Source organism: Bison bison, unplaced genomic scaffold, assembly GCF_000754665.1.
Source record: "Bison bison bison isolate TAMUID 2011002044 unplaced genomic scaffold, Bison_UMD1.0 scf7180017854252, whole genome shotgun sequence".
Taxonomy (NCBI): Eukaryota; Metazoa; Chordata; class Mammalia; order Artiodactyla; family Bovidae; genus Bison; species Bison bison.
In genome coordinates, this window is record NW_011484825.1 from 37,054 (window position 1) to 63,450 (window position 26,397).

General features: G+C 47.6%; 2 protein-coding genes across 2 annotated transcripts in view; both read right to left on the reverse strand.

The window, feature by feature from the left end:
* ACCS (1-aminocyclopropane-1-carboxylate synthase homolog (Arabidopsis)(non-functional)) overlaps window positions 1-237 on the reverse strand; it is a 22,470-nt gene extending 22,233 nt beyond the window's left edge. The window contains 1 exon segment of the mRNA XM_010856247.1: window positions 136-237. The gene's annotated coding sequence lies outside the window, so the exon portion shown is untranslated.
* Window positions 238-3,023: 2,786 nt separating this feature from the next.
* Window positions 3,024-26,397, reverse strand: part of ACCSL (1-aminocyclopropane-1-carboxylate synthase homolog (Arabidopsis)(non-functional)-like) — a 69,522-nt gene continuing 46,148 nt past the window's right edge. The window contains exons 3-16 of the mRNA XM_010856260.1: window positions 14,269-14,825; window positions 12,838-12,897; window positions 12,309-12,379; window positions 11,865-11,934; window positions 11,590-11,656; window positions 10,059-10,156; window positions 9,729-9,806; window positions 9,286-9,386; window positions 8,015-8,104; window positions 7,212-7,257; window positions 6,974-7,115; window positions 4,681-4,823; window positions 4,441-4,594; window positions 3,024-3,160 (exon numbers count right to left, since the gene is read on the reverse strand). Of these exons, the coding sequence (XP_010854562.1) occupies window positions 3,024-3,160; window positions 4,441-4,594; window positions 4,681-4,823; window positions 6,974-7,115; window positions 7,212-7,257; window positions 8,015-8,104; window positions 9,286-9,386; window positions 9,729-9,806; window positions 10,059-10,156; window positions 11,590-11,656; window positions 11,865-11,934; window positions 12,309-12,379; window positions 12,838-12,897; window positions 14,269-14,825 (1,814 nt within the window). The remainder of the gene's footprint in view (window positions 3,161-4,440; window positions 4,595-4,680; window positions 4,824-6,973; window positions 7,116-7,211; window positions 7,258-8,014; window positions 8,105-9,285; window positions 9,387-9,728; window positions 9,807-10,058; window positions 10,157-11,589; window positions 11,657-11,864; window positions 11,935-12,308; window positions 12,380-12,837; window positions 12,898-14,268; window positions 14,826-26,397) is intronic.

Genomic DNA, 26,397 nt, shown 5'->3' on the forward strand with positions numbered 1-26,397 from the left:
CGTCCACCGCCGCTGAGCGGGGCGCACCCGGGCCCAGGCACCCGCACGAGGGCCCGTCCGCGCAGGGGACGCACGAGGGGCCGCACCGCGGGGCTGGGGCCCACCAGAGCCTCTCTCCCCGAGACCGGCTCCCACCTTTGGCCGCCCAAGCCGGAGGGGAAGCCGGGGAAGGGGAGGCGGCCCGCGGCCCGAGCCGGTCCAGGAAGAGGCGGGCCGCCTGCTGCCACCGCGGCGCTCTACGGCCTCGGCGTGCTTGACCGTCTTCCAGACCGGTCTCCCCGCCCCGACACACGCGGGCGCCTCCCTCTGCTCCAGGCCTTAGTTTAGCCAGTTTAAGGCAGTTACCAGGGTTACTGGGCAAATATATGCCTGGTTGGGGCCTATGGAAAAGCCTTTTGGAATTAAGGCGTGTGCATCCTTAAAACATCCTTCTACTGAGAGAGCTTTTGACCTGACTTTGTCGTTTCTCCTCCTCCTTTCGTACTACAGAACGCTTGTTGAACTCTACCTTAGACCTATACATTCTGAGACTTTGGAAAAGAACTAGACCTCCCAGGACCCAGGCCCACTCAGAGCCTTGAATAGTAAAAGTCTCCTTTTCCCATGGAAAAAGAAAAACTAGCAGGATCCGTCAGTACATTATATGTGTGTGTGTGTGTGTGTGTGTGTGTGTGTGTACATATATATACATACATATACACACATATACACACATATATACATATATATACATGAATATATATTAATACCTAGAGCAGTTTTTTAAAAGTCAAAAGTTATTAACTAAGAATGGAAGTGTTAGTGGCTCAATCGTGTCCAACTCTTTGTGACCCCAAAGACTGTAGCCGGCCAGGCTCCTCTGTCCATGGGATTCTCCAGGCAAGAATACTGGAGTGGGTTGCCATTCCCTTCTCCTGGGGACCTTCCCAACCCAGGGATCAAGCCCGAGTCTCCTGCACTGCAGGCGGACTCTTTACCTTTGAGCCACCGTGGGTGGAAGCCCCCAGATACTTGGCCCTAAAATGTCTCAATTTCAAAGGATTGAAATTGGTAGTTTCTGTTCTCTAATCACAAAGGAATTAAACTAGAAATCATTAACAAAGATAGCTGAAGGACCCCAAATATTTGGAAACTAAATATTTGCTAAATAAATTATAGAGTTGGACACAACTGAGCGACAGAACTGAAGAAATCACAAGGAAAAGTAGAAAACTGAATGATCATAAAAACCCAGCTTATCAAAATTTATGCGATGTTGCTAAAGCAATGCTTGGAGAGAAATCAGTAACTTTAAATGCTTACGTTTAGAAAAAACAGCTTAAAACTTTTGGTCTAATCTTCCCTACTAAAAAGCTAGAAAAATAACAAATTGAATCCGAAGTTTAAAAAAGGAAATGAAAAGTAGAAATGAAACAGAAGAGAAACATATAGGGGGAAAAAAAAATCAATGAAACAAAAAGTTGGGTCTTTGGAAAATATTAATACAATTGATAAACATTTAAATTAACTGATCAAAAAATTCATTTCAATACCAGGAAAGAAAATTATAACACAATATCCTTCATGAAAATAGATGTAAAGATTTTAACATCAAAGCCAAATCCAACGATGTATAAAAAGGTGATGTATCATGACTCTATGGGGCTATTGCAGGGCTATGATGTTGCTATAACAAGTTTTAATCAATATAATTTCATCACATTAATAACTAAAAGAATTATATTATCTCTAAAGGTACAGGCAAAAACATCTGGTAAAAACTGAACACACATTTATGGTAAAACTTTCAGCAAACTAGGAATTGAAGGAAATTCTTCTATCTGGTAAAGGCAGTATGAAAAATATTTCTAGTAACATTATACTTATGAATGAGAGACCGAACTTAATCCTGTTAAGATTGAGAACAAGGCAAGAATGTTCTTACTTTTTTATTCAACTCTGTACTTGAGGTTCTAGGCCATGAAATTAGAACGGAAAAATAAGAGACATAAATATTGAGGAGAAGGAAAGTCATCTCTTCTGGTCACATGAACTCATTCATGCAACCAGTGAATTCTCTTTCTATGTCTACTAATCAAGTTTATTTCTAAACAAACTTGCCTGGTGTCAAAAAGTCCTGAAGAATCAGGATTTGTTGGTGGGCCGCAAAGCTGCCCAAGACAGTGAGGATGATCCCAAACCCAAGTGACTGATCAAAGCCATCAGTGGCTGCTAATAGTTCTTGCAACATCTATAAAATGGTGGTAGTCCCCGCTCTGCCCATTTCACCACTTCGATGCTCAGACCAAAGCTCAGATGTGCAAAGGTTTTGCAGAGAAATGCTCAGGAGGTATGATTTGAACAGTTGAAGAGATGAAAACGGAAGACTTCATTCAGGCTGATCACCAGAGACTCATTTTAAAAGCCTTTAAAAAAGGCAAAAATGGAGAGAACTCATATTTGGAAGCAGAAACATTTGAAACTATACTCTCACTCTACCACGTAGCCACACGTGTGTAAGGTGAGTGTGATTGTGTAAGGATCCTATGGGACACTGCATCCAGTACCTAGAAAATGCTCTGCCAATTGGGGATCATGATTTCCCTTCCTTTCTGGCCTGCCCTAGAAAGTATTCTTCACATATAACCTGCTTTACCTGCTTTAATATTTAATTTAAATTTAATTAAAAATTAAGTTTAAAAATCATCTAGCTCCCAAAAGGTCATATGAAGAATGTGAAATAAAACAGGCCTGCAATTTAAAGAATATGGAATTTATTAGATACAGAATATAAAAGTTAACCCACCTAAACAGGGACCCAGAGAGCTCCTTTTATTCCTCCTCTAGGCTTCCCCACCAGAATTCCCATAAAAACATTTTGCACACACGCAATGGCTCGTAGAGACTAAGAAGATGTAAAGCTTCCAAAATGACAGACGCGTAAGGGGGCTGATGGTGGGGTCAAACGCACTCCTGCCTGGAGGAGCCCACTGTTTGGTCACGGCTCTAGGCGAGCGCCCAGCCTTCCAGATCCAAGGCTGACATCAAGACTTCCTGAGAGCGGGACTGGCTGGAGCCTCTGGCTGGGAGGTAGACACTTCCTCCTTCATTGCATCCTCCAGTTGCTTCACTGTACGCTCCTGCGCCTGCTCCACGAGCACCTGCTGGAACCGACGCATGGCTAGAGGGTCCAAACGAAGACAGAGGAATACTTAGCGGGAGTGCACATGGGCCCCAGATCCATGCAGGTCCTGGTAGACCACCGCAGAACCTCTGGTTCAGGGATGCTGAACTTGAGCCTTCCCTTTTGGGGAATAGATTTCCAAGTCTTCCTGCCACATCCCCCATGGCTCTTTTGGCTTCACTGTCCCAGCCCCTGCCTGCTAGATTACCTTTGTGACTCAAGATCAAATCCTGTCACCTAGCTTATAGCCTGGAGAAGGCAATGGCACCCCACTCCAGTACTCTCGCCTGGAAAATCCCATGGACAGAGTAGCCTGATAGGCTGCGGTCCACGGGGTCATTGAGAGTGGGACACGACTGAGCGACTTCCCTTTCACTTTTCACTTTCATGCACTGGAGAAGGAAATGGCAACCCACTCCAGTGTTCTTGCCTGGAGAATCCCAGGGGCAGGGGAGCCTGGTGGGCTGCCGTCTATGGGGTCGCACAGAGTCAGACACGACTGAAGCAACTTGGCAGCAGCAGCAGCTTATAGCCTTGGCCTCATTATTTTCTGTCTGCCTCTAGTGGCCCTTCCCTCGGTCTATTTTCCACATTAGCCCAAAAGATATGTAACATAAATATTCATTGCTATGTGCCCCGCAGGTAGAACGGTGACCTGCATGTGTTGAGATGCAATAGATAAAACGATTGTCATGTTTCTGTAACCTTCAGGGGAGAATCACAACCCCACAGTATAGCATACAGGGACTTCTAGATCCTGCGCTACCTACCTCACCTAGTAGCTGGCAAGTTCTGCATGGGCAGAGCTCCATTTCTGGATAGCTTACAGTCCCAGTGCCTCGTCAATGACAGACACAGACCTGACATACCAAAAGTATAATATACTTCAAGTGCCTAACATTTCCTCGTTTGCAAAGGAGCTGAAAGATATGGGCTTCCCTTGTGGCTCAGCTGGTAAATAATCTGCTTGCAATGTGGGAGACCTGGGTTCAGTCCCTGGGTTGGGAAGATCCCCTGGAGAACGGAAAGGCTACCCACTCCAGTATTCTGACCTGGAGAATTCCATGGACTACAGCGCATGGGGTCGCAGAGAGTCGGACATGACTGAGCGACTTTCACTTTCACTTAGAGGTATGAAAGTGCTAACAGAGGGCCTAGAAGGACTGGAGCTATGTAGGCTGCAAAAGGTGATAAGGGGCGACTCCACTCCTGGGTTACAGAGGAGTGGTGGGGGCATCTGTGAAGGATGCTAGGACCGGCGGGTCAGCTCCACTCACCGTTTCTCAGCAGGTGGGGCCTGGCTGCAAAGACGAGGCGGAACCAGCCAGGCTCCTTACACATAAAGGTCTTGCCCGGGGACAAGATCAGCTTGTGGTCCAGGAAGCGGCGATGGAGGAGCAGCTCTTCCTCAAACGTGCACGGGTCCAGGTACTGGGGAGGAGAGACGGACAGACCTGAGCTCAAGACCCAGCTGGCAGATATGCCCTTTAACATCCGTCTTCACTCCCAGAGCTCACCTGTTTCAAGTTGATCCAGACATAGAGGCCGGAGCCACGATTGAGAAAAGGGACCTTCGATGCCTTTAGCTTGCGAGTGACATACCTGTGAGCCTCCTGCAGCCGGAAGTGATAACTGGGCAGGTATATATTGTCAATCCATTCTGAGTGGATGAAGGAAGAGAGCTGTTACATACTTCAGGGCTGAGATCTGCCAGAGGGCTCCTGACCAAATGCTTCCTCCCTGGGCTTCATGCCTGCTGATTCTATCCAACTCGTATTTGAACTGATCATACCTAACACGTAGGCTTTCCTGGTGGCTCAGTGGTAAAGAACCCACCTGCCAATGCAGGAGGTGTGGATTTGTTTCCTGGGTAGAGAAGATGCCCTGGAGAAGGGAATTGCTACCCACTCCAGTATTCTTGCCTGGAGAATCCTATGGGCAGAGGATCCCAGGGCTACAGTCCATGGGGTCACAAAGAGTCAGACACGATTAGCAACTAAACACCACCACCCACGACACCACTTCCATTGTGCAAGGTGGGGATGCTGGGCTTCTCAATAGTTGTGTAGTAAGGTTATGTTTGAATTTACACCCTTGAAGCAAGAAGTTGAGGTGTCCCCTAAATGGGGTTGATGCCGCTGTTGTCAACCGGGCAAGTAGCTGCTACTCATAGTTCCCTCACCTTCTGCTTTAGACCCTAACAAATGGACTGTGAAGAACCTCAGTGTGCTTGGGGATGACCCTAGCACAACCATTCTCATCACTGGCAGCACTTTAGAACCACCTGGGGAGCTTTTAAAAGGCCTAATGGGCCAGCTTATATCCTCAGACAGCTAACTCAAAATCTTTGTGGATTCAGCCTACACATTGGGCTTCCCTAATAGCTCAGGTGGTAAAGCATCCGCCTGCAATGCGGGAGACCCGGGTTCGATCCCTGGATTGGGAAGATCCCCTGGAGAAGGAAAGGGCAACCCACTCCAGTATCCTTGCCTGAAAAATTCCATGGACAGAGGAGCCTAGCAGGCTACAATCCATGGGGTTGCAAAAAGTCAGACACGACTGAATGACTAAATTCCCTAATTCCCTACAAATCGGTATTTAAACTCTCCAGGAGGGACTCCCTGGTGGCTCAGACGGTAAAGCATCTGCCCACAATTCGGGAGACCCGGGTTCGATCCCCAGGTCAGGAAGATCCCCTGGAGAAGGAAATGGCAACCCACTCTAGTATTCTTGCCTAGAAAATCCCATGGATGGAGGAGCCTGGTGGGCTGCAGTCCATGGAGTCGCAAAGAGTCGGACACGACTGAGCAACTTCATGAGGTAATTCCCACGTGCATTCAAGATTGAGAACCAGTGTTCAAGAAGCTGGGAATCTGGTTTCCACCAAATATCAGAGGGCCTGGCACCTTGCAGGGAGGCATCCAGTTGGATTTCTCCTGTCTACCAGTTTCTCCACCCAAAGCTGAAAGCAGATTGTTTTCTAAATCAGATTATCTGATAACTTTGTTTCATGTATCCCTGCTCTCAATTTAAATCCTTGGGCCTGACATCTGCTCAATGACAGGGAATTTTTTAAAAGGAGCTCTTATCTAAGTTTGAACCATGGCATTAAAGGTGGGAAATTCTCTCTGAAGCCAGCATTCACTTAAGATCTAAGAGGGAAGGTAAATTCAGGTGCCATAGATATAGCAGCACCAGCCTGCCCAAACGGCCTCTCCTTTGGCCACCCTGGAAGATGAAGTTAAATCACATTTGAAGAGTCAGGCTGTTCTTTGGTAATCTTTGCCTGAAATAAGCCAGGTTTGCGCTCAGTGCTCAGTCATATCCAACTCTTTGTGATCCCATGGACTGTGGCCCGCCATGCTCCTCTGTCCATGGAATTTTCCAGGCAAGAATACAGGAGTGGGTTGCTATTTCTTCCTCCAGGGGACCTTCCAGACACAGAATCCAACCTGCATCTCCTTCATTGGCAGGCGAATTCTTCACCAACTGTGCCACCTGAATGGGAGGAAAAATTGGCCTTCATGTAAAGACCAATCTCTGAAGTTCCCACCTTCATGTCCTAGAGTACAATTGACTATCCCTTTTGCAGGCAGAGCATAAGCTTTCAGATGATCAATGTTTTAGACCAGCACCTCTGTCTTCTTTCTATACCCGGCTGCATCTGCCCTCCTATAAACATCCCATCCTGCCACTGTTAAACCCGAGACAGTGAACAGGGTCTCAGTGTACTGAAGGCATGTCAGAGGCCCATGCAGACCCAGAAATTCCCGGTGGCCACGAGGTCCAGCCTGGGATGGGGCTCAGTACCTCTGTCCTGAAGCAGCTGACGCAGCTTGTACTGGGCGATGCCAGAGATGCTATGGAGGTAGCCAAAGCAGCTCATGGCAGAGGCCACCTCCCTGTTGTGGGTATACAGAGCGCCAAAGCGGAAGCCAGAGATGCAGAAATCCTAGAGGAAGAGAAGAAGGGAAGGGAATACCTGGTTGGTCTGCCTTCTCCTGGCTCCACTTTCTTTCCCACCCAAGGACAGACGGCTGGGGCTCACCTTACTGGCGCCCCAGATCACGTGGGTCTTGTTGGGATCAGGCAAACTAGAAAGGAAAGAGTCAAGATGATGGAGAAATACTTGAAGGATGATGGCATGCAGTCTATGAAGGGAAGATGAAAGTGGCCTTGAGGGCCTTCCTAGACAGAAGGGCCTAGGGACCCAAAGTTCAAGACACAGTTACCCCAGTTAAGCCAGGAAGTCAACAAAAGGTATCCTTGCGGAACCAGATGGGAGACCTCTCAAGTGCCCCCTGAAGGTACTCAAGGACTCTCAGCCTGGCTCGGGGTCTTCCTACAGCAAGTCCAAAGCCACCTTCTTGGCAGTTGGCTCCTCATACAAGTCGGCCACCATTTCTAGACTTTCCAAACATTTCTAAAATGTGTTCACCTATTTCTTTCTGCCCCACCTTTGGTGAAACTGTTCCTTCCACCAGGCATGCTCTTCTCTTGCTTTGCCTGCTGGATCCTGTCCTAGGGCCAAATACCAACCCTTAAGAAAGTTCTCCTCTATTTCTCTTCTTTCCCTGTGCACTACTTATCAAGAAGCCCTGACCTTCGGTAGGGCTTCATCTTGACTTGACCACGCTCATTCTACCCTCTTCTTAAACTATCTCGTGTACAAAGTGGCATTTAGAGAAGGCGTTTTGGAGGACAGATGATGCTTTGCTCACTCTCACACTCCTGGAGGCTCTAGGCTCAGTCCTTCGCTCATAGCCAAAGGAGTGCACTGCCCATGGACTCACCCTGCAAAAGCAGCGGCTTCAAGGTTCTCGTTCCCAACTCCCGCCGAGACCAACTCACCTCTTCATGCTCAGAACACTGTGGAATGTGATGGCTTCATCAAACACAGACAGCATGTACATCTCATCTACAATCACGTGGAGGTTGTACCTGCAGGTTGGGTGAAAGAGAACGATTATCTAGGCTCTCTCTAATCATAACTCACACTTTATTTGTTAGGTTTTTCTGAACACAGATCAGACACTCCTAAGGCCCCAGAAGCCCATTCAAACTTTCCAAGAGGCGTGATAAGGTAGAAGGGGGTCTCTCCTTCACCAGAGGGGACCTTCTGTCCTGACTTTGGGGTACTAGAAAGGAACAGGACCTGAGAGACATGCATGAGAATATCCGGCCCCACGCTTCAACCATCAAGTAGAGACTAGTGGTAGGGGCTGGGCGTCCCAGAGACATCTCCTCTGGTGTAGTCCAACACTCCCAGGACTTCCCAGTAGTTCAGTGGCTAAGACTCCATGTTCCCAATGCAAGGGGCTCAGATTCAATCCCTGGTCAGAAAACTAGATCCTGTGTGCTACGACTAAGACCCAGTACAATTAATAAAACAATCAAAAACATTTTTTAAAAAAGAGCTCCCACCTAGGGTCTGGTTCAAACAGGGATATGAAGTGGGCTAAGTGCACACCTGCCTCGTCTCCTTTAGTCTCCCAGCAGTGCTCTGAAGCTGTACTGTTACCTCTATCTCACAGGAAGAAACTGGTTTCTGAGCTAGAAAGCTAATCCCTCCCTAGTCCGTGCTAGAGCCGGCATGGGGAGCACCCCCAGCACTGTTTCTCTGGTCCCCATGTGCCGCCGTTAAGTGGTCTGGATTCGTTATGAAGTTCAAATACACATTTCTTCTAGACCGTGGAAGATCATCTACCCTAAGAAGGCTATTTCCAGACTTCAGAGATATTAATAACTGATGTTAACATGTTCTTAGAAACAGGGACAGGAAAATTCTAGAGGGACTCACCTTCCTCGGCACCTCAAGCCAAGGAGTTTGGGAAATGGATGCAGGAAGAGCTTATGCTACGAGGGGTGGGAAGTAACAGGGTTCATGACTGTTACGTGGATATGTGCACACAGGCAAAGGCGAGAAGGGAAGTGGCAAAGATTGAAGCAGTGAGCACGTGGGTGCCTTTTCCTTCACGTCCATTTCAGTTAGTTGTCCATGACTGCACAAAGTATACTACACAGTGAGAACACAGGGTATATTATTTCCGGTTCTGACTCCTTGACTGTGAGTGATGGGAACCCTTCTTACGGACTTCATCTCAAGGGGGTGGGAGTCATACTTCTTGGCAAATTCCAGATATTCCATCATGGAGTCTTGGGAGTAGACATCTCCCAGAGGATTCTGAGGGTTGATTAGCACAAGACCTCTGACCTTTTTCCCCTGAAAAGAACCAAGCATAACCAAGTGAACACAAATCCTTCACCTCCACATCAAGTTCTGCTGAAGGTCAAGGCCAGGGCACCGAGTAGGATCGGACCCCTCATCAAGGCCTCAGTGGGCAATTGGAGGAGCAGCTATCATGGAGCCCGAAGAGGGGAACAGGAGGGAGCTCTGGGGGCCCACAGCCAGGCTCAGGGCTCCTCGGGAGATGTGCCCTGGGACACTGCCTCTTTTGAAGAAGGCACCCACACTGTCTTGGTGAACAAGTTATCCCACTGTCTCCATATTCAGCCCCTTTCCAGAGCAGCAGTGCCCACTCTGAAGACCCGGTTCCCACCTCACCTCAATCTTAGCCCTGAGCAGGGCGTGCTCCAGCTTATCCACAGTGAGCTGGAAGGGGTAGCCGTTTGCCTCAGTGACCTGGAAAACAGATCCAGCCTGAGAACCACATATCTGGAAGCTTCCAGGCCTGGATTCCTCATTCCTAGAAACCCTGAACAATCCTTTCCCTTCATACCTGGGGACTAGTCCCACGTGCCCTTTTGGCCCAATTTCTCCATCCTTCTCCCATAACTTATACAGGAGAAAAGCAAGACCAACCTCCACCTCGGCAATGCCTAGACCATTCCCTTGCCTGGGTCGGTTGAACAGGGGAAGGAGGCCCACACTGACCTGACTCTCCAGGTGGACAGGAACCAGCTTGACTTTCGCATACAGGTGGGTACTAAAGGCGAAGCCCCCATAGGAGGGGGTGGGGACTAGAAAGGCCTCTGGAAGCAGAGAGACAGTGCTGTTAGTTCAGGGTCTCCCAGTGAAGTCCCCTAGATCAGCAGCAACACACCCCTCAGAGAAGGTTCCTGTGTAATCCCTCCTACGTGGGGGTGAGTGCTTTGCAGCACAGGCTCTGTATATATAAGTGTAAGTGTTAGTCGATCAGTCGTGTCCAACTCTGCAACCCCATGGACTGTAGCCAGCCAGGCTCCTCTGTCCATGGAATTCTCCATACAAGAAGACTGGAGTGGGTTGCCATTTCCTTCTCCAGTGGATCTTCCTGACCCAGGGATTGAACCCAGATCTCTTGCATTGCAGCCAGATTTCTTACCATCTGAGCTATGATAAGCCAGTGCTCTATATACAATCCACTCTTAATGTTACTTAGGAAAACAAAACCCTTAAGTTTCTTCTTTGTGGGTACACTAGAAGAGAAAAGGGGAGAATACTGCTGCAAGTTACTTGGAACCCAGGGACTCAAGCTAGGCTTGCAACAGGTAGAGCATGAATCATCAGCAAGTCTTGTCAGCTCCAGGCCAACACTGGAGGCAGAGAGGGCTCACACAGAGAGGGCTCTCATCTCTCTACGTGGCTCAGGTCTCCCAGGCTTGGTGACTTCATGTGTTATTTTCTTTCCATCTATTTGGCCTCCTTGATGAGCTAATCAAGGACCCACTCCTTCCAGTGAAACTGGTCATCTTGGTAACAAGTGCCCCATACAGTAGGCTCATCAAGAAATCTGAGATTCTTATTTCACATTGTTCAGAGGCATCGTTAAGGAGACCAAGAACAGATCTCTCAAGCTTTACTTGATCTAGAACCTAGTTTTATTTCGGTGTTTTTGTTTGTTTGTTGAAGTTGCTTCAGTCACGTCTAACTTTTTGTGACCCTATGGACTATAGCCCACCAGACTCCTCTGTCCATGGGACCCTCCAGGAAGAATACTGGAGTGGGTTACCATGCCCTCCTCCAGGGGATCTTCCCAACCCAGGGATTGAACCCGAGTCTCTGAAGTCTCCTGTATTGGCAGGCAGGTTCTTTACCACTAGCGCCACCTGGGAATCTCCAGAGACACACAGCTTGCTGTGTGTCGAAGAGATAGAACATCTGTATTGCCTAAGCCAGTTGACTAGGGCTCTTTTTATTGGGGTTGAGACCAAAAGTCCAACTAATACTAGACAGAGTTGGCTCCAGATGTCACCATTCCTGGGGCAGACTGGAGGCCTGTAACATGCCCATATTAAATGGGAATTCAAATCCCTCACTCCTGCAGAAAAAGTAGGAAGATGCTCTAATCGGTGCAGGAGGCACCCCAGCACTTCAGGGGAAAGGTCTTCAGTCAAGACCCTCTTCTCCCTCAGGACCCAGGGCCCATGCGCACCTGCCCACGTGGGGCTGTGTCCCTGAGGGAGCACAGAGCCCACTGACTTACCACCTGGATCACACAGAACCATGGCCAGAGCAGAGAAGACAGCGGAGCAGCCATTTAGAATGACCACCTGGAGAAGATACACAGAAGGCAGAAGTTGAAAACCAATCCTCGTAAAAGAGATCGGTCCCCCGTCTCCCTCCCCACGGGGAGTCTCCTCAACAAGGACCCACTGGCCTCCACCCTGCCCCGACTCTGAGAGGCTCTTCTGGAAATGCAGAGGTCCCCAAGAATATGGTCCTCCACCAGGGTGTCAGGAAGGCTGGGAAGAAACTCACATTTTCTGGGTCAAGGGGCTTAGGTGTCTTACAGTAGAAGGTCAGGAACCGGGCCACTTCTTTCCGCAGGCTGTGGACAGACCCAGACAGACCGTTCGTTCCAGGATCGGCCCTGGGCTTTCCCCACAGCCTAGACTTCAGTCTTTTCACAAGAGCAGAGCATGCAACCTCAGGGTCCTTACAGGGTGAACAGGGGACCGAGGCTGTCAACCCCCCAGGAGACACAGACGTGAAGAGTACGGACAAAAACTCAGGTCTCCTGAATGACAGAGCGGTGCTGTTTGTACTACACCAGCTTGCCTGCTCCGATAGTCTACACTAGGCATTTTCTAGAAGTCATTACCCCCACAATAGGGAGGCACCCAGCAGAGAACCTGGAAGTCTTTCCCTGGATGCGGACAGGTGCCTGTAGACCAGAAGACCCCAGGTCCAGGGGCTACTTACAATGGTTGCCCTCTCCAATCAGTGTACTGCAGTAGATCTTCATCAACGTAGGTCATGTCACTCTGACTCAACTGTGGACAAATAGAGTGTGAGCATGGCCAGACCAGGGATGCCCAAGAGGCTTCATCCTACTCCTAGGATGCCCATGGGCATTTCCCCTACAACACAGGGCCTCCCAGAGGGAAATGGGCGTATATGCTACATGCTCCCTGATGAATGGAGGCTTCAGTCTTCATGTCAAAGATTATACAACTAGATCTCCCCCAGGAAGTGTCTGACAACCTCCCCAACCCTACATTTGATCTAGACGCTCCCTTGGCAGCTTACCCACCACACACCCATCCAGAGAAAACTTCCCAACACAGCGAGGCCAGTCAGCAGGTTAGAGGTGCTATTCTAGAAGCTATTTCCCTACTCCCTTCCTCAAACTTCTAAGTCTTATTCATGTGTCTACCACGTGCTAAGAGACCCATTCTTGGGGGACCTGGGCCTGAAGGTGGGTCGCAGCACAGGCTGGAACGTGGCTTACCCTCTCAGCCAGAAGATCAGTACAGAGCTTGTTCTCACTGGTACCAAGGTTGATGTAGCCCTGGAGATAGATGGAATCGAAGGTCAGTCCTCCTCCCCTGCCCACCATGGACCCCTTTAAACAGGTCACAATTACTCATCTGGATGAACCCAAATGGAGGTCTCCCTGCTCCATGAGGCAATAAAATCCGTGTTTGACAACCTTAATATCAGAAAATATTCCACAAATTCTCCCAAATCTTAACAGCTTGCAAACTTCCCTCTTTAGAGCCATATATTGGGTTGGCCAGAAAGTCCATTCAGTTAGTGAGTACCTTGTTCCAATAAAGTTCTCAGTGAAAATGAAAAGTGTCTTATTTTTATTCAAAACTGAATGAACTTTTTGGCCAACCCACAACATAAGTAGTAATAGTTATATTATGTACCAGCCATCATTCACTGAGCGCCTACTTTCTAGACATTAGACCAAGTGGTGCATGTCAATTGCCTTAATTCTCACAACTCCTGAGAAAATCCTCTGCTCTCCCGCTGAAAGAGAGTAAAGCTCAGAAAGGTTGAACAAACTACACTAGCCACATGCCCTTGGTGATGAGCAGCATCTGGCCCCAGAGCCTGGCTCCTTAACCAGTCCCTGCCACTATCACCTCTGCCATCTCCACATCCGTGGAAGGGCCCCTTCAAGTTCCTGGAAGGGGCACGGCCCCTCAGAGGCCGATCAGGATACCCGACTCATTTGGGCCCCAGAAAAGCAGATGGCCATTGGCCACACATCGCTTGGGTGGGAACAGAAGGAAAGGGGAGGCTACTATGGTCCCCTGCCCCCTGGCTGGAAAACTGTTGGGACCCTCCCTTGCTGGAAGCCTTTTCTTGATCCCATCACCATTGGAATAACATCCCAACATCTTACAATGGCCCGATCCCATCCATACCTCTGTTAGAGTGCTCACCGTCTCTGCTCAAGCCACACAGGCCTCCTTTCCCAATCACTCCAAGCTCTTCTCACCTTGAAGCTTCCACCCATGCTGTTCCTCCTTCCTGGAGGACCCTTCCCTTACCCCCATCACCTGACTCATGGACTCAACCTTTAAACCATCTTCCCTGTTGGTTCCCAAAGCAGGCAGCCCCTTGGTGCTCTTGGGAACGTTATTCACATCTGTTTCCCCAATGGCTGAGATCTGTTACTAGACTTGAGTTCCACAAGGGTAGGTTCACTTACCACAGTGACCACAGTGACTGCACGTAGATAAGAGCTAGGACAGGAGGGGAAACCAGACCCAGCTTGTCAACTTTCCTGTGCCCACCCCCTCACCTACAGGGGACAATAGCACCTACTCCATGGGGCTGGGAAGAATCAATGAGGACGCACAGTTCTTGGCACAGGACTCAGTAAATCCCTGTGATGGGGGCCCTCGAGCCTGTCCCCCATCCTCACCAAGGTGTTCTTGTCCTTGTGGTATTTGTTTCCTTGGTAGGTGTCATAGTCCCGGAAGCTCAAGTGGTATAAGGCAGAGATATCAATCCCACGGTTGGACAGGTCATAGCTGATAACTGTATTTTCAAAATCACTCTCTTCATAGAACATCTGGCCAGTCTGCCTGTTTGCTTGGACCGGCTGCCCACCACCGACATCACCCCTGGAGTCCGTGGACGTGCAAGGTGGTTGGACGCTCTGGTCGCCTGGGGCCCCAGCCGGCAGGAAGCTGACGATCTGGAACAATAAGCGACCCAGGAGCGCCTCCTGCTCCCTGATGGCCTGACCGTGCCACTGCTCCTCCAGCGCCAGGTCCCGCTGCTGAGGTCTGGTCGTCAGCCGCACGATGTGATCCTCCACAGTCTGTTGCAAGGTCAGCACCATCTCCATCAGCCGGGTGTGGATGCTGCGGTATCTGAGGGCCTGGTCCCTCATCTGGACACAGGGCGTGTGGGGGGTGTCTGATGGGCCACTTGTAGTCTGGGTGTTCCCACTGGCCTCAGCAGGCTGCCTGGAACCTGCAGAGAGAAACCACGCACTGCAGCAAAGGAGACTTCCTGAACCTCAGGCCCAGGCATGATCTCAGGCTGGCCCCCAGTTCCTTCTACCGCCACACCTCTTACAGGCCCAAACTGGCTGAGGAAGGGCTATCTGCTCACTCAAGGGCAATGCCGCAGTGGCCCAAGCTCAGACGTTGGAGCACTGGACTTAAGTGTCACTAATATGTGTTCTTAGGAAGAACCTTAGGGTCCACTTCAAGAAAAAGGAGAAATTGAAGAGGTAGGCTGTGGATTCTTCAATCAGAGTGACTCCTGCTTTATACAGTTCTAAGGAAGAAAAGGGATTCTGCTGCTAAACACAAAAACCAAAAATAAAAACAACAAACCAAAACCTTAAGTCATTCTGCTAGACTAGGGGAAAGTAAACTACTGCCCAGGGACCAAACCAGCCTTCCATTTGTCTTTGTAAATAAAGTTTTATTGGAGCACAGTCATGGTCACTTGTTCATGTGTTATCTATATCTGCCTTTGTACAACAGCAGAGCGGAATGGTTGTAACACAGACCGTATGGCTCATAAGGCCTAATATAGCTACTATCTGGCCTGTTACAGACAAAATTTGCCAAGGTTTGTTCTAGAACATCATTCCTTTTATTTTTCCATTTTCCCCCCACGTCGGTCATGCCAGATGCTCAGAACTCAGTTCTTTCACCCTCCTACTCTGTATCCCTCCTGTAAACACCTTCAACCTGCTCACAGTGACAGCTGCCTTGGACATCCATCACCAGAAACCATGGGCAAGATACGTGGTTCGAGTTTTAAAGTCCACCAGAATCACTTAGAGGGTTTATAAGGATGCGATGATAGTCCTCATCACTGGACTTTCTTTCAGAGGTTTGGGGGTGGAGCCTGAGTAATTGCAGTTCTAACAAAGTTCCTCAGACTATACGTTCTGAACCTCTAACTATTCAGCCCAACCTTCTGTCTGAAAAGAAGTCCAAATACTGGATAAGACCTTGTACACCTTTGTAAAGCGTCGAAGAATAAAAAAAAAAAAAAATCAGATATTAAGAAGCCAGGAGGTATGAAAATGTGAGGCTGACCGCTGCCTCTCATTCATTGTAAAATAATCCTCATATCCTGAGTCACTGAGATCCCTTTTTCTAAGAATCTAGACTTGCACACCTTCCACCAAATGCCATCTTCTAAGTTTTTCTACATTACATCCCCCCACATATGCAAAACCTTGTTACTTCTTTTACAGTTTGTGGGACCAGCACTTCAAAATACTGGACACTCTGCCCAACCTCTCTAAACTGTCTTTAATCTGCTTGTGATATTCCCATGACAACCTGTGCTTCTCTGTGATGACACTTAATTTTGTTACTTGCTCAGTATCTGCCCCGGTCAGCCTTCATCATCATGTCCTTAGCACACCGTCTGGCATACAGGTACCTAGCAGGAGAGGCACAACCCCAGGGATGCGGCTGACTCAGTGAAGAGATCAGCCATGACCGGAGACTGTAAGCTATGGAAGATGGAGCAACAGTCGGATGAACCCATGGGACAAACAGATACCGAGTCTTGACTTAGGAAGCCAACCTTTCATCAGTAATATAGAGAACTTTTCTCACCGCTATTAGAAACATAATGTTTAGATAGAAATTGAACACATTTTTCTTATTCCTGGACTAACACTTGTTTCACAAGCAAAAGCTTTGCTCTGGCCCAAGCTCCATCCCCTAGAAGTAACAGGGCCATTGCAATGGGTCTCAATTCTGGAGGTGAGAAGGTCACACTGTCCTCCAGGAACGTGGGTGGCCCTCAGCATCCTTCCGGCCCTCAGCATCCTTCCAGCCCTCAGTCGGGGACCGCAGGCTCACAGGAAACAGGGATCAGGCTGGGGCAGAAACCGGAGGTCAGCGTGGCCAACAGGCACTGAAGGAGGGAGACTGGCTGAAATTAGAGCTCTCAGGCAGGGGCAAAGGCAAGTAACTGCAAAAAGTACATTTTCCTGGCAAATGTATTTTCTGATAAGGTAGTGAGTATGCAGCAAGGCTGAGGGAAAACCAAGAAGTCAGACCTCCACCAAGACTGGTCTTTTCTATAAGAAAAGTCTATTGTGACTGACATTGTTCCACAAAGGCCATAATGTCCCTAAATCTCAGCCCTAAATTGTCTGGTGTCGGGATACACACACTCTCATGTCTTGGGTACACCCGTCGTTTCAGTATTTCTCACCTTTAAACCATTTTTCTCCCAAAGCATACACAGGGGACTTCTATAAAAGCAGAATCTCAGAACCAGCCCAGCTGGTGCCCTCTGATAAGAGCTGAAAGACAGATCTTAAACAGTAAAAATCGAGAATGGGGATGAATATGGGGAATGAACTAGGAAGCTAGTCTCCTGTTCATTTGGGATGCCAGTACATGGGTATACCATTCATACAAGGATACTTCACCTCTTTCTCTAGTACCCTACAAGCCCTTCTAGTTCGATCTGCCATCTGGCCTTCCTTCCCCTCGCCATGCACCAGCGTTCCCTGGTGTCTCAGTACCCTAACCTAGTTGAGATTCTTCCTTTTCAATGTACTAATTAAGATTACTACACAATAACTAGTACACAATGATAAAGATTGTCGAGTCTTCCTTATGTGCATGGGAAGCAAGGTGTATGGGGGTATAGATCCCTAAATACAAGTGGCAACACTGAAAATTCAGGTAAAAGCAGCCTTGAGAAGTCTAGATTCTGTTACCACTCACCAACTGTAGGATGTTGGAAGAATTCTCTCTCCTGTCTGGGCACCAGTTACTCATACCAGGTGAGAAAGTCGCTCGTTGTGTCTGACTCTGCAACCCCATGGTCTGTGCAGTCCATGGAACTCTCCAGGCCAGAATACTGGAGTGGGTAGCTGTTCCCTTCTCCAGAGGCTTTTCCCAACCCAGGGATCAAACCCAGGTCTCCCACATTGCAGGCAGATTCTTTACCAGCTGAGCTACCAGGGAATCCTAACACTTACCTCAAATGGAAGTAAAATTGAAACTCCATGAAGGCAAGGAACTTCTAGTGTCCCATAGTAAAACCAAGATTTAAACTTCAGCCCTCTGATGGTAGCCCAGAACTCCTGGGAAGAGAGTGAACTGGCAGAAAACCAGCGCTAGCAGACTCCAGCCTGGTCTGTGCACATTCACATCACATAATGTGCCCTAGAAGTCTCAAATTCTGAAGCTGGATTAACTTCATCCAACAGCACTGTCATCCTGAAGTACTGGTGACTCAAAGTCCCTGGACAGAAGAAAAGAAACCCTTTGGGAGCAGTATACCTGAGGTTTTAGGTTTCTCAAGAGGATGACTTTTCAAATACAGCATCCAGCACACAGAAAATCTAGATACATGAATCAGCAGCATGAGCTAAAACCAGCAGAGACAGCGAAGACCAACTAGATTTGAGGTGCTAGGAGTCAACTGTAAAAACATTGCTTTTCTGTTCAAGGAGATAAAACCCAAGCCTGAAACTTGACAAAAATTAGAAGTTAAAATGATAGATCTAAAGGAAACAGGAGATTCTAGATCGCCTGTTGTTAAAATACAATTTTTGAAAATTTAAAGCCTCAATGGAAAAGGCTTAATGGCATTAGATACAACTAAAGAGAAAGTTAGTGACCTGGAAAGAGAGGCTGGAGAAACTTTCTAGAATGTGGCATGAAGACACAGAAGAAACATAAAAGATATAAAATCTAAAGTATACATACACATATACATACTCATTTGGGGTCCCAAAGGAAGAGAAAATGGGGCAGAAGAGAAGCACTTGAATAAGATGTTTCATCAGTGCCAAATAACCAGGCACCAAAGCATGGCATCAAGAAGGTTAAAAATGCAAATTAGGATAAATTATATGATTTTATATATATATATATGTAGCTTCTTTGTGAAGCAACAAAAAAATACAAGACAAAGAAACATTTCAAAAGCAGCCAAGAAAAAAGTTATCTTAAAAGGAATCACAGATCAAAAGCTGGTATTAGCAACAGCGGCAACCTGAAGTTAGTGATATGCTATTGTCAATATACTGAAAGGAAATAACTCCCAGTCTGGAATCCTGCAGCCATCACACATCTCCACTTCGACAGGCAGTACCAATTTCTCCCGCTAGAGGGGCTGGATTTACTGCAGAGGACCTGCTAATCAGAGCAAGTAGTGACAGGTGGAAGAGGACAGACACTACTAATCAGAGGAAGTAGGTTCACCTTTAAAAGCTAAAGCCAACTGAGTGAAAGAAACCAGACAAGGTCCATACCGTACAGTTCTACTTATAGGGCAACTAAAAGTAACCAGTAATGATAGAAGTCAGAACAGCAGCTCCCTGGAGAGGAGGTTGGGAAATTGACTGTAATGGGATGCAGGAAACTTTCTGGGGAGATGATATTAACATATCTTAATAGGGTGATGGTTACATGGCTGTAACCACATGTCAAAGCTCAAGGTGTACGCTTATGAATTTTGCTATATTTAAGTAGGTTTTTAAAATGCAGGTATAGCTAATTCAAGGCTTTATTGTTGCTGTTCAGTCACTAAGCTGTGTCTGACTCCAGCAACTCCATGGACTATAGTCCATCAGATTCCTCTGTCCATGGGATTGCCCAGGCAAGAATACTGGAGTGGGTGACCATTTCCTTCTCCAGGGAATCTTCCCAACTCAGGGATCAAATCCAAGTCTCCTGCATTACAGGCAGTTTCTTTACCACTGAGTCATCTGGGAAGCCCAATTTAAGGCTCTATTAGATTATAAATAGCTAAATAAGTTTATCTCCAATGTGAGCCCTTCCAGTGTAAAGACCACTATGGGAACAGGCCCCAACTATGCAGAGGGATATTTGCATGATTAATTTATAGTGGAAAAAAACAAAGCGACAGTTCTTGAGACACAAGCATAGCTAAATTAGTCAAGAAAAATAAGAGAAAGCACATGCACTGAAATAAGATGAACTAGAGACTATTTTGCACTATTCTAATGGGTATGATTAAGTCTGGAAAAAATGGATAATCTAGTTTAAAAATGTAATTAATTATTCATAGTCCCAGATAAATAAAATCTTAAGCAAATCAGTTTCCATAGACATTATCAAAGAGTTAGGTCTCTTGAATATCTGGCCCAGTGGGTCTCATAAGGAAATTTCATCATATATATAAAGGAGTATATTATTCCAGTGCTATTAAACTAGAGAAAAGGAAAATCTGCATTTCATAATCAAATAAACAATGATATTTAGACTTGATGAATTTTATATGAAGAACTATGGACAAATCTATGGACAAATGATTAGATTATCAATACTTAAAACTGAATAGCACCTAGCAAACAGAATCCAGCAGCATAATAAAATAACCTTTCGACCATGTGGGGTCACATTGAGAAAGGAAGTTCAATTCTATGACTTCTATTAACTTTTCATTAGTAGATCCTAAGGGAATAAAAGTCACTTGATCTATAGATGTTATAAAGACATCTGACAAAATTAGACACCCATTCTTGATTTAAACAATACAATGAATGGCCACCTCTTTAACATAAGACATCTCTCAGGCAAAAAGCCAGCCTCCAACTTAGCTGAGAAACCAAAGGGTTTGAAATCCTGAACAAGAGATAAGGTTGCCCATGGTCACTGTAAAATACCCAACATTTCACCAGAGGTCTCAGCCAAAAATATCAGGCAAGGAAAGAAATTAGAGTTAAAAATAGGAAATTTGAGTTAACACTATCTACAGATTACTAACATCTACTTGGAAGACACAAAAGAATTAACAGATGCTTTACAAGAGAATTTAGTAGAGTTATAGACTAGGACCCCATTTCATCTTTTTTTTTTTCCTTTGGCTGTTTAGCATGCAGGGATCTTAATTCCCCAACCAGGGATTGAACCCATGACCCCTGCATTGGAAGAGTGATGTCTTAACCATTGAACCAGGGAAGTACCCTCAGTTCATCTTTCTGTAAATAAAGTTTTATTGGAACACAGCTACACCCACGTGGCACACACACTGGCTAGACTTTGGCAGACTACACTAGAAGAAAATGAAGAGACAGTTCTTGAGAGATGCAAGCATAGCTAACTTAATCAAGGAAAAAAAGAGAAAGCGCATGCACCAAAATAAGATGAACTTAGACCAGCATTTTCAACCCAGGCCACTTACCTAATGAGAGCGCTCAGTGACTGCCCAGAAGCCCCAACCACATGCAGCTTTATTTTCACTTAATCCTGGCTGCTAGGAGGTAAGAGTTATCCACAATTTGCAGATTGGGTGAATAAGGACATAATTTATCATAGCCTGTTGAATTTAACACAGTCCCCTAATATACCCAGCCTGAGTATGAATGGTGTAAGCTTTTGGGGGTCACAGGCCCTTCGAAACCACAACATTATCAACCACAGTTTACACTGGGTACTGCCTTGAGCCAGGCTATTGTCTGGGTTCTTTGTATACACCGCCCGATTTAATCCTCAAAGTGGCTCTATGAGGAGGGTAAAAAATCTACCTACAATGCAGGAGACCTGGGTTCAATCCCTGGATCTGGAAGATCCTCTGGAGAAGAGCATGGCAACCCACTCCAGTATTCCTGCCTGGAGAATTCCATGGACAGAGAAGCCTGGTGTGCTACAATCCATGGGGTCACAAAGACTTGGACACAACTGAGTAACAAAAATAACAAATGAGGGTACCACCATTAGGCTCACTTTACAGGTAAGGCTTAAAGGAGGAGGCTTAAAAACAGGAGGCTCAAAGGCAGGAGGTTAATTAAAACAAGTAGGATGGGAAAGTACTCTTGCCTGGAAAATCCCATGGATGGAGGAGCCTGGTAGGCTGCAGTCCATGGGGTCACTAAGAGTCGGACACGACTGAGCGTCTTCACTTTCATGCATTGGAGAAGGAAATGGCAACCCACTCCAGTGTTCTTGCCTGGAGAATCCCAGAGACGGGGGAGCCTGGTGGGCTGCCGTCTATAGGGTCGCACAGAGTCGGACATGACTGAAGCGACTTAGCAGCAGCAGGATGGGAAAGGGGGGCTTGAAATTCAAGTCTGCAAACCCCAGGCTCCACTTCCCTCTTAACCATCCCTTCCCAAGGCTGCTTGCTGGAAGGGTACACACACCCTCAAAGCCTGGCACTCACTATCAGGAATCCATAAGCCCCAAAGTCCATCATTGGCCACACCCCACTGGGGGGTCCAGGTAAAGCCCCGTCTCAGTCCACATCCGTAGCTCTCAACCCAACCACCATGCTCTTACCGCTCTCCTTGTTTCCACTCATTTCTGCTCTGGTCAAAGTCCTTTAATCGTTGGGGGCCTCAGAGACCTCTCCACCGCGTGCTCCTCTCAGTAAGCCTGCTTACTGCTTTGGGCCTGCGCGCTCTGCTTTTAAGCATGCAGATGGTTTCAAGGGCAACAACTTCCACCTTGTCCTTTCCAAGGGGATCTCCCTCAGGTGCTCTTAATTACCTAAATGGCCTTTCTTTTTACAAAATTTTTAAAATTATTTATTTACTTTAAATTAAGGTAACATTGGTTTATGACATTATATAAGTTTCACATGTAAAACATTATATTTCAACTTCTGTATACACTTACTGCGTGCTCTCCACCAAAAATTTAGTTTCCATCCATCCCCACACACTTGATACCCTTTACTCACACCCCACTGCCATCCTTCCCGTCTAATATCCTTTACTCTGATCTCTGTATCTACATGTTTGTTTCATTTGGTTTGGTCTTGTCCATCTCTTTTGTTTTTTGTTTCTTATATTCCACCTATGAGTGAAATCATATAGTATTTGTCTTTTTCCATCTAGTTCACTTCACATGATACCCTCAAGGTCCATCCAAGTGCGTGCATGCTCTGCTGCTAAGTCGGGTCTGACTGGTTTGTGACCCCCTTGGACTTCAGACAGCCAGGCTCCTCTGTCCATGGGATTTTCCAGGCAAGAATACTGGAGTGGGTTGCCATTTCCTCCTCCAGGGGACATTCCTGACCCAGGGATCGAACGCACATCTCTTGTGTTTTCTGCATTAGCAGACAGATTCTTCACCACCGCGGCACCTAGGAAGCCCCTAAGGTCCATCCATGTTATCGAAAATGGACAGGTTTCATCTTTTTTATGGCTGAGTAGTGTTCCGTTGTGTGTGTGTGTGGTGTGTGTGTGTATACCACATTTTCTTTGCCTATTCATCCACTGATGGAACTTGGGTTGCTTCCATATCTTGCCTATTATATGTAATCCTGCAATGAACATTCGTGTATCTTTACAAACTAGTGTTTTCATTTTCTTTGAATAAACCCAGAGGTGGAGTGTAAATTGGCACAGCCACAATGAAAAACAGTATGCAGATTCCTCCAAAAATTGAGAATAACATGGCCTTTCTTTGAACTATTACAGAGTGGGGCTCAGCAGCCCCCACACCTGCAAGAACCACACTTTGGAGCTGTGGCTCTCAGTCTCTGGAGGCATCGGCGTCACCTGGAGAACTCACAAGGAGGAGGGGGCTCTGGGAAGTGGGCGAGGGTCTGAGCCTGGGTAGACCCTCAGGACTGTCAGGTGATTTGAATACTTGGCAACATCAGCAAGCAAATCTCAATTAAAGCACAAGTGAGCTACTAACCTTTGAGGCCACAATTGCGAGCAGGCTGCAGTGGGTTAACCGAGGGCAGGACAGGCAGCTTGACGAGGAAGCACTGGAGTGATGACCAGGGGTGGGGGGTTGCTGGTTCCAGTCTTCTCAGCCCTACCCACTTGTGTGTCCTTGGTAAACCCACCGAAGCCTTTCTGGTCTTTGGTTTCTCTTTGATGAAGGGAGAGGAAACCAACCTCACGAAGGGTGCCGGGTGGGAATGGTGTACTTGAATGAGCGCCACACATTTGGAGCTCCTGGTCTGCCTTCCCTGAGGGTCAGCAACAGAAGGCAAGCTGAAAGCTGAGCCTCCTGTAACTCTCCCGGCCCACTCACCACCATCTCTTATTCCTCTAGGCCCTCGCACATGCTGTTCCCTCCGCTCAGAAAGCGTTTCACAGACCCGCCCATTTGGCAGACTTCTGCTTCTCCTTCAAGTCTGTGCCTGTGTTACAGTGAAAATGAAAAGAGAGGAATGAGTTTTTCTCTTTCCCTTTCCAGAGAACAAAGAAAATAGAACAGTGAGCAGGTTTGAACATTCCTAGTTCTTTTACTTTAATTGCTCCGAACTCTGCATGTCTGGAATGAAGCTTGTTTTTCTGCTCTGTAACTCTGCAAGAGCTACAATTCACATTTTTTCTCTTGAGTCTATGCTAAATATATCCTGTATCTGGTGCTTACCCTTTCAACATCCTTCCCCTTGTAGTTATGTATCAGAAAGAAGGCCACAGAGCCACCAAAATACCAGACTCAATTACTGGGTTACTGACGCCAGGCTACGACTGTCTTTGAAACAATGCAAGATGAAGAAATCAAGATCCTATCACCTCTCTTCCTCATCACCGACTCATGACTGCGAGCCCTTGCCTTATATAAGCCCCTAGACTCCTCATGGCTGGTGGAGGGGGGGGCACAGTTCTTGAGGCATGAGCCTACTGGGTTCTCCTCTCCACCGGCTGAGAATTAAAGCCACCTTTCAGTTTTCTCCAAACTCTGTCTCCACAGTTTTTATTAGGTTTCGATGGGCAGAGAAAGCCAAGATTTTGGCCAGCAACACCTGCGTGTCACCTCCTCTAAGGACACTTCCTCCCTGACTTAGGCAGGTTTAGGGGCCCCAGCCTGCATCCTCATCCTCTCTGCTTATGCCTACAGTACAAAACAGGATGAGATGGTTGGATGGCTTCACCAACTCGATGGACGTGAGTTTGGGTAACCTCCGGGAGTTGGTGATGGACAGGGAGGCCGGGCGTGCTGCAGTCCATGGGATCGCAAAGAGTCGGACACGACTGAGCGACTGAACTGAACTGAACAAAACACAGCAGTGCCTCCTAGCCTTTGCTCTAGCTGGTTTCCAATACCTGGACCTCTGTTCCCCGGAGATGCCTGCCCTGCTCCTCACCTCCTACACATCTTTGCTCAAATATCACCTTCTCTCGGAGGCCAACTGTGATCACCTACCTCATTCTGCCACCTGTTCCCACCACACTGCAGCGACTCCCCCCCATTCTATCTTTCACGTTTTATAGTACTTTTCTCCTTCAAATGTGCTGTATACTTACTTGTTAGGGGCACTATTTTCAGTACCCCCCTTCTAAAACATGAAGTTCACTAGAGCAAGTGTCTTTGATTGCTTTTTTTTTTTAACTGTTTCTCAAATGTAAAGAACAGGTACTTGACCCATAGGGGAGCTCCACAATATTTACGAATGAATGAGAGAGTGGTTGAATGAATGAGTGGATGAATGGACAAAGGAACAAATGAACGAATACCATAATATTAATACAAGTATCTAAGGTCTGGGTCCCCTTCTGGACAGACAGAGGGGGTTCTCTAGTTAGTGTTTGTTGACTATTATTGGTAACTATTTGATGAGGGACCGAGGACAGCAATGAAGGAACCAGTCAAGCAATTGTAGTCACCGGGTGACTGCTGAGGGTGGAGCGAAGACGTGCCCAGAGGAAAACCCTCCTTGCCCGCCCCAACCTCCTCGGTTTCCCACCATCTGCCCCTGGGACCCTGTGGAAAACACAGGTGTAACATGGATTCGCCAAGAGGGGTCGCTAAACTCTTATTTTCCCTCCAGGCGCAGAGAACTCAGGGTGGCGGCCTGTGCAGACGCAGAGAAAGCCGGGATGGGAGGATGGGAGGAAAGATGGGCGAAGGCCCCACCCTCTCCGGCCAGCCGCAGGGCGCGGGCCCCTAGGTAGACCCAGACGAGCCAAGCACTGCGCTAGGGGCGGGCAGTATGATCTCCGCCTAAGCCTATGACCCCTGGACTCAGGGTCCTCTAGGATCGGTTTTTCAGATAGGACCCCAGGCTCAAAAAGGCTGGGCGCCTTGCCAGCGTAGCACCACTAGAAGACCTCCTGGTAGGATCAGAGATTCAGATCTGCTGAACCCTGTCGTTCCCACCCTCCACCCCCTCCCCGACCCTCCCCCCGCCCCGCTCCCCCTCCCCCTTTCCCCCAGCTCTTTTGGGCGTCTCCCTTGCAAAAGCAGAGCAAGATTGCAAGCCCAGTGTCTGGGCCTCCTGTAGAAAGAAAGCCCTTGGGTCTTCTTTCTGGTGGGGCTTAAAGCAAGGGGGTGGGCAGCGGGAGGTGGGGCAGAGGCTGAGTTCCTCCCCCGAGGACACAGAACCAGCTGCCCTCAGCTCCCACCCTCCCCCAGCCCCACCTCCTTTGTATCGTCCTTGCTCCCTTGATTTCAGTTCCCTGGGCGTTTAAGTAGCCACTTGGCCACATGCGAATTCACTTGGGAGAGAGGAGCCTGGCAAGCACAGAGTAAAGGCAGGATGGGAGGAGACTGCAAAGGGTCCCCGACCCGTCTCTGAGACACACAGTAGTGAAATGGAGGCCCGGAGAGGGCAACCTGAGAAAACCCCGACCCGAGCACCCTGGTGGCCAGAGCCTGGGAGTCTATAATGA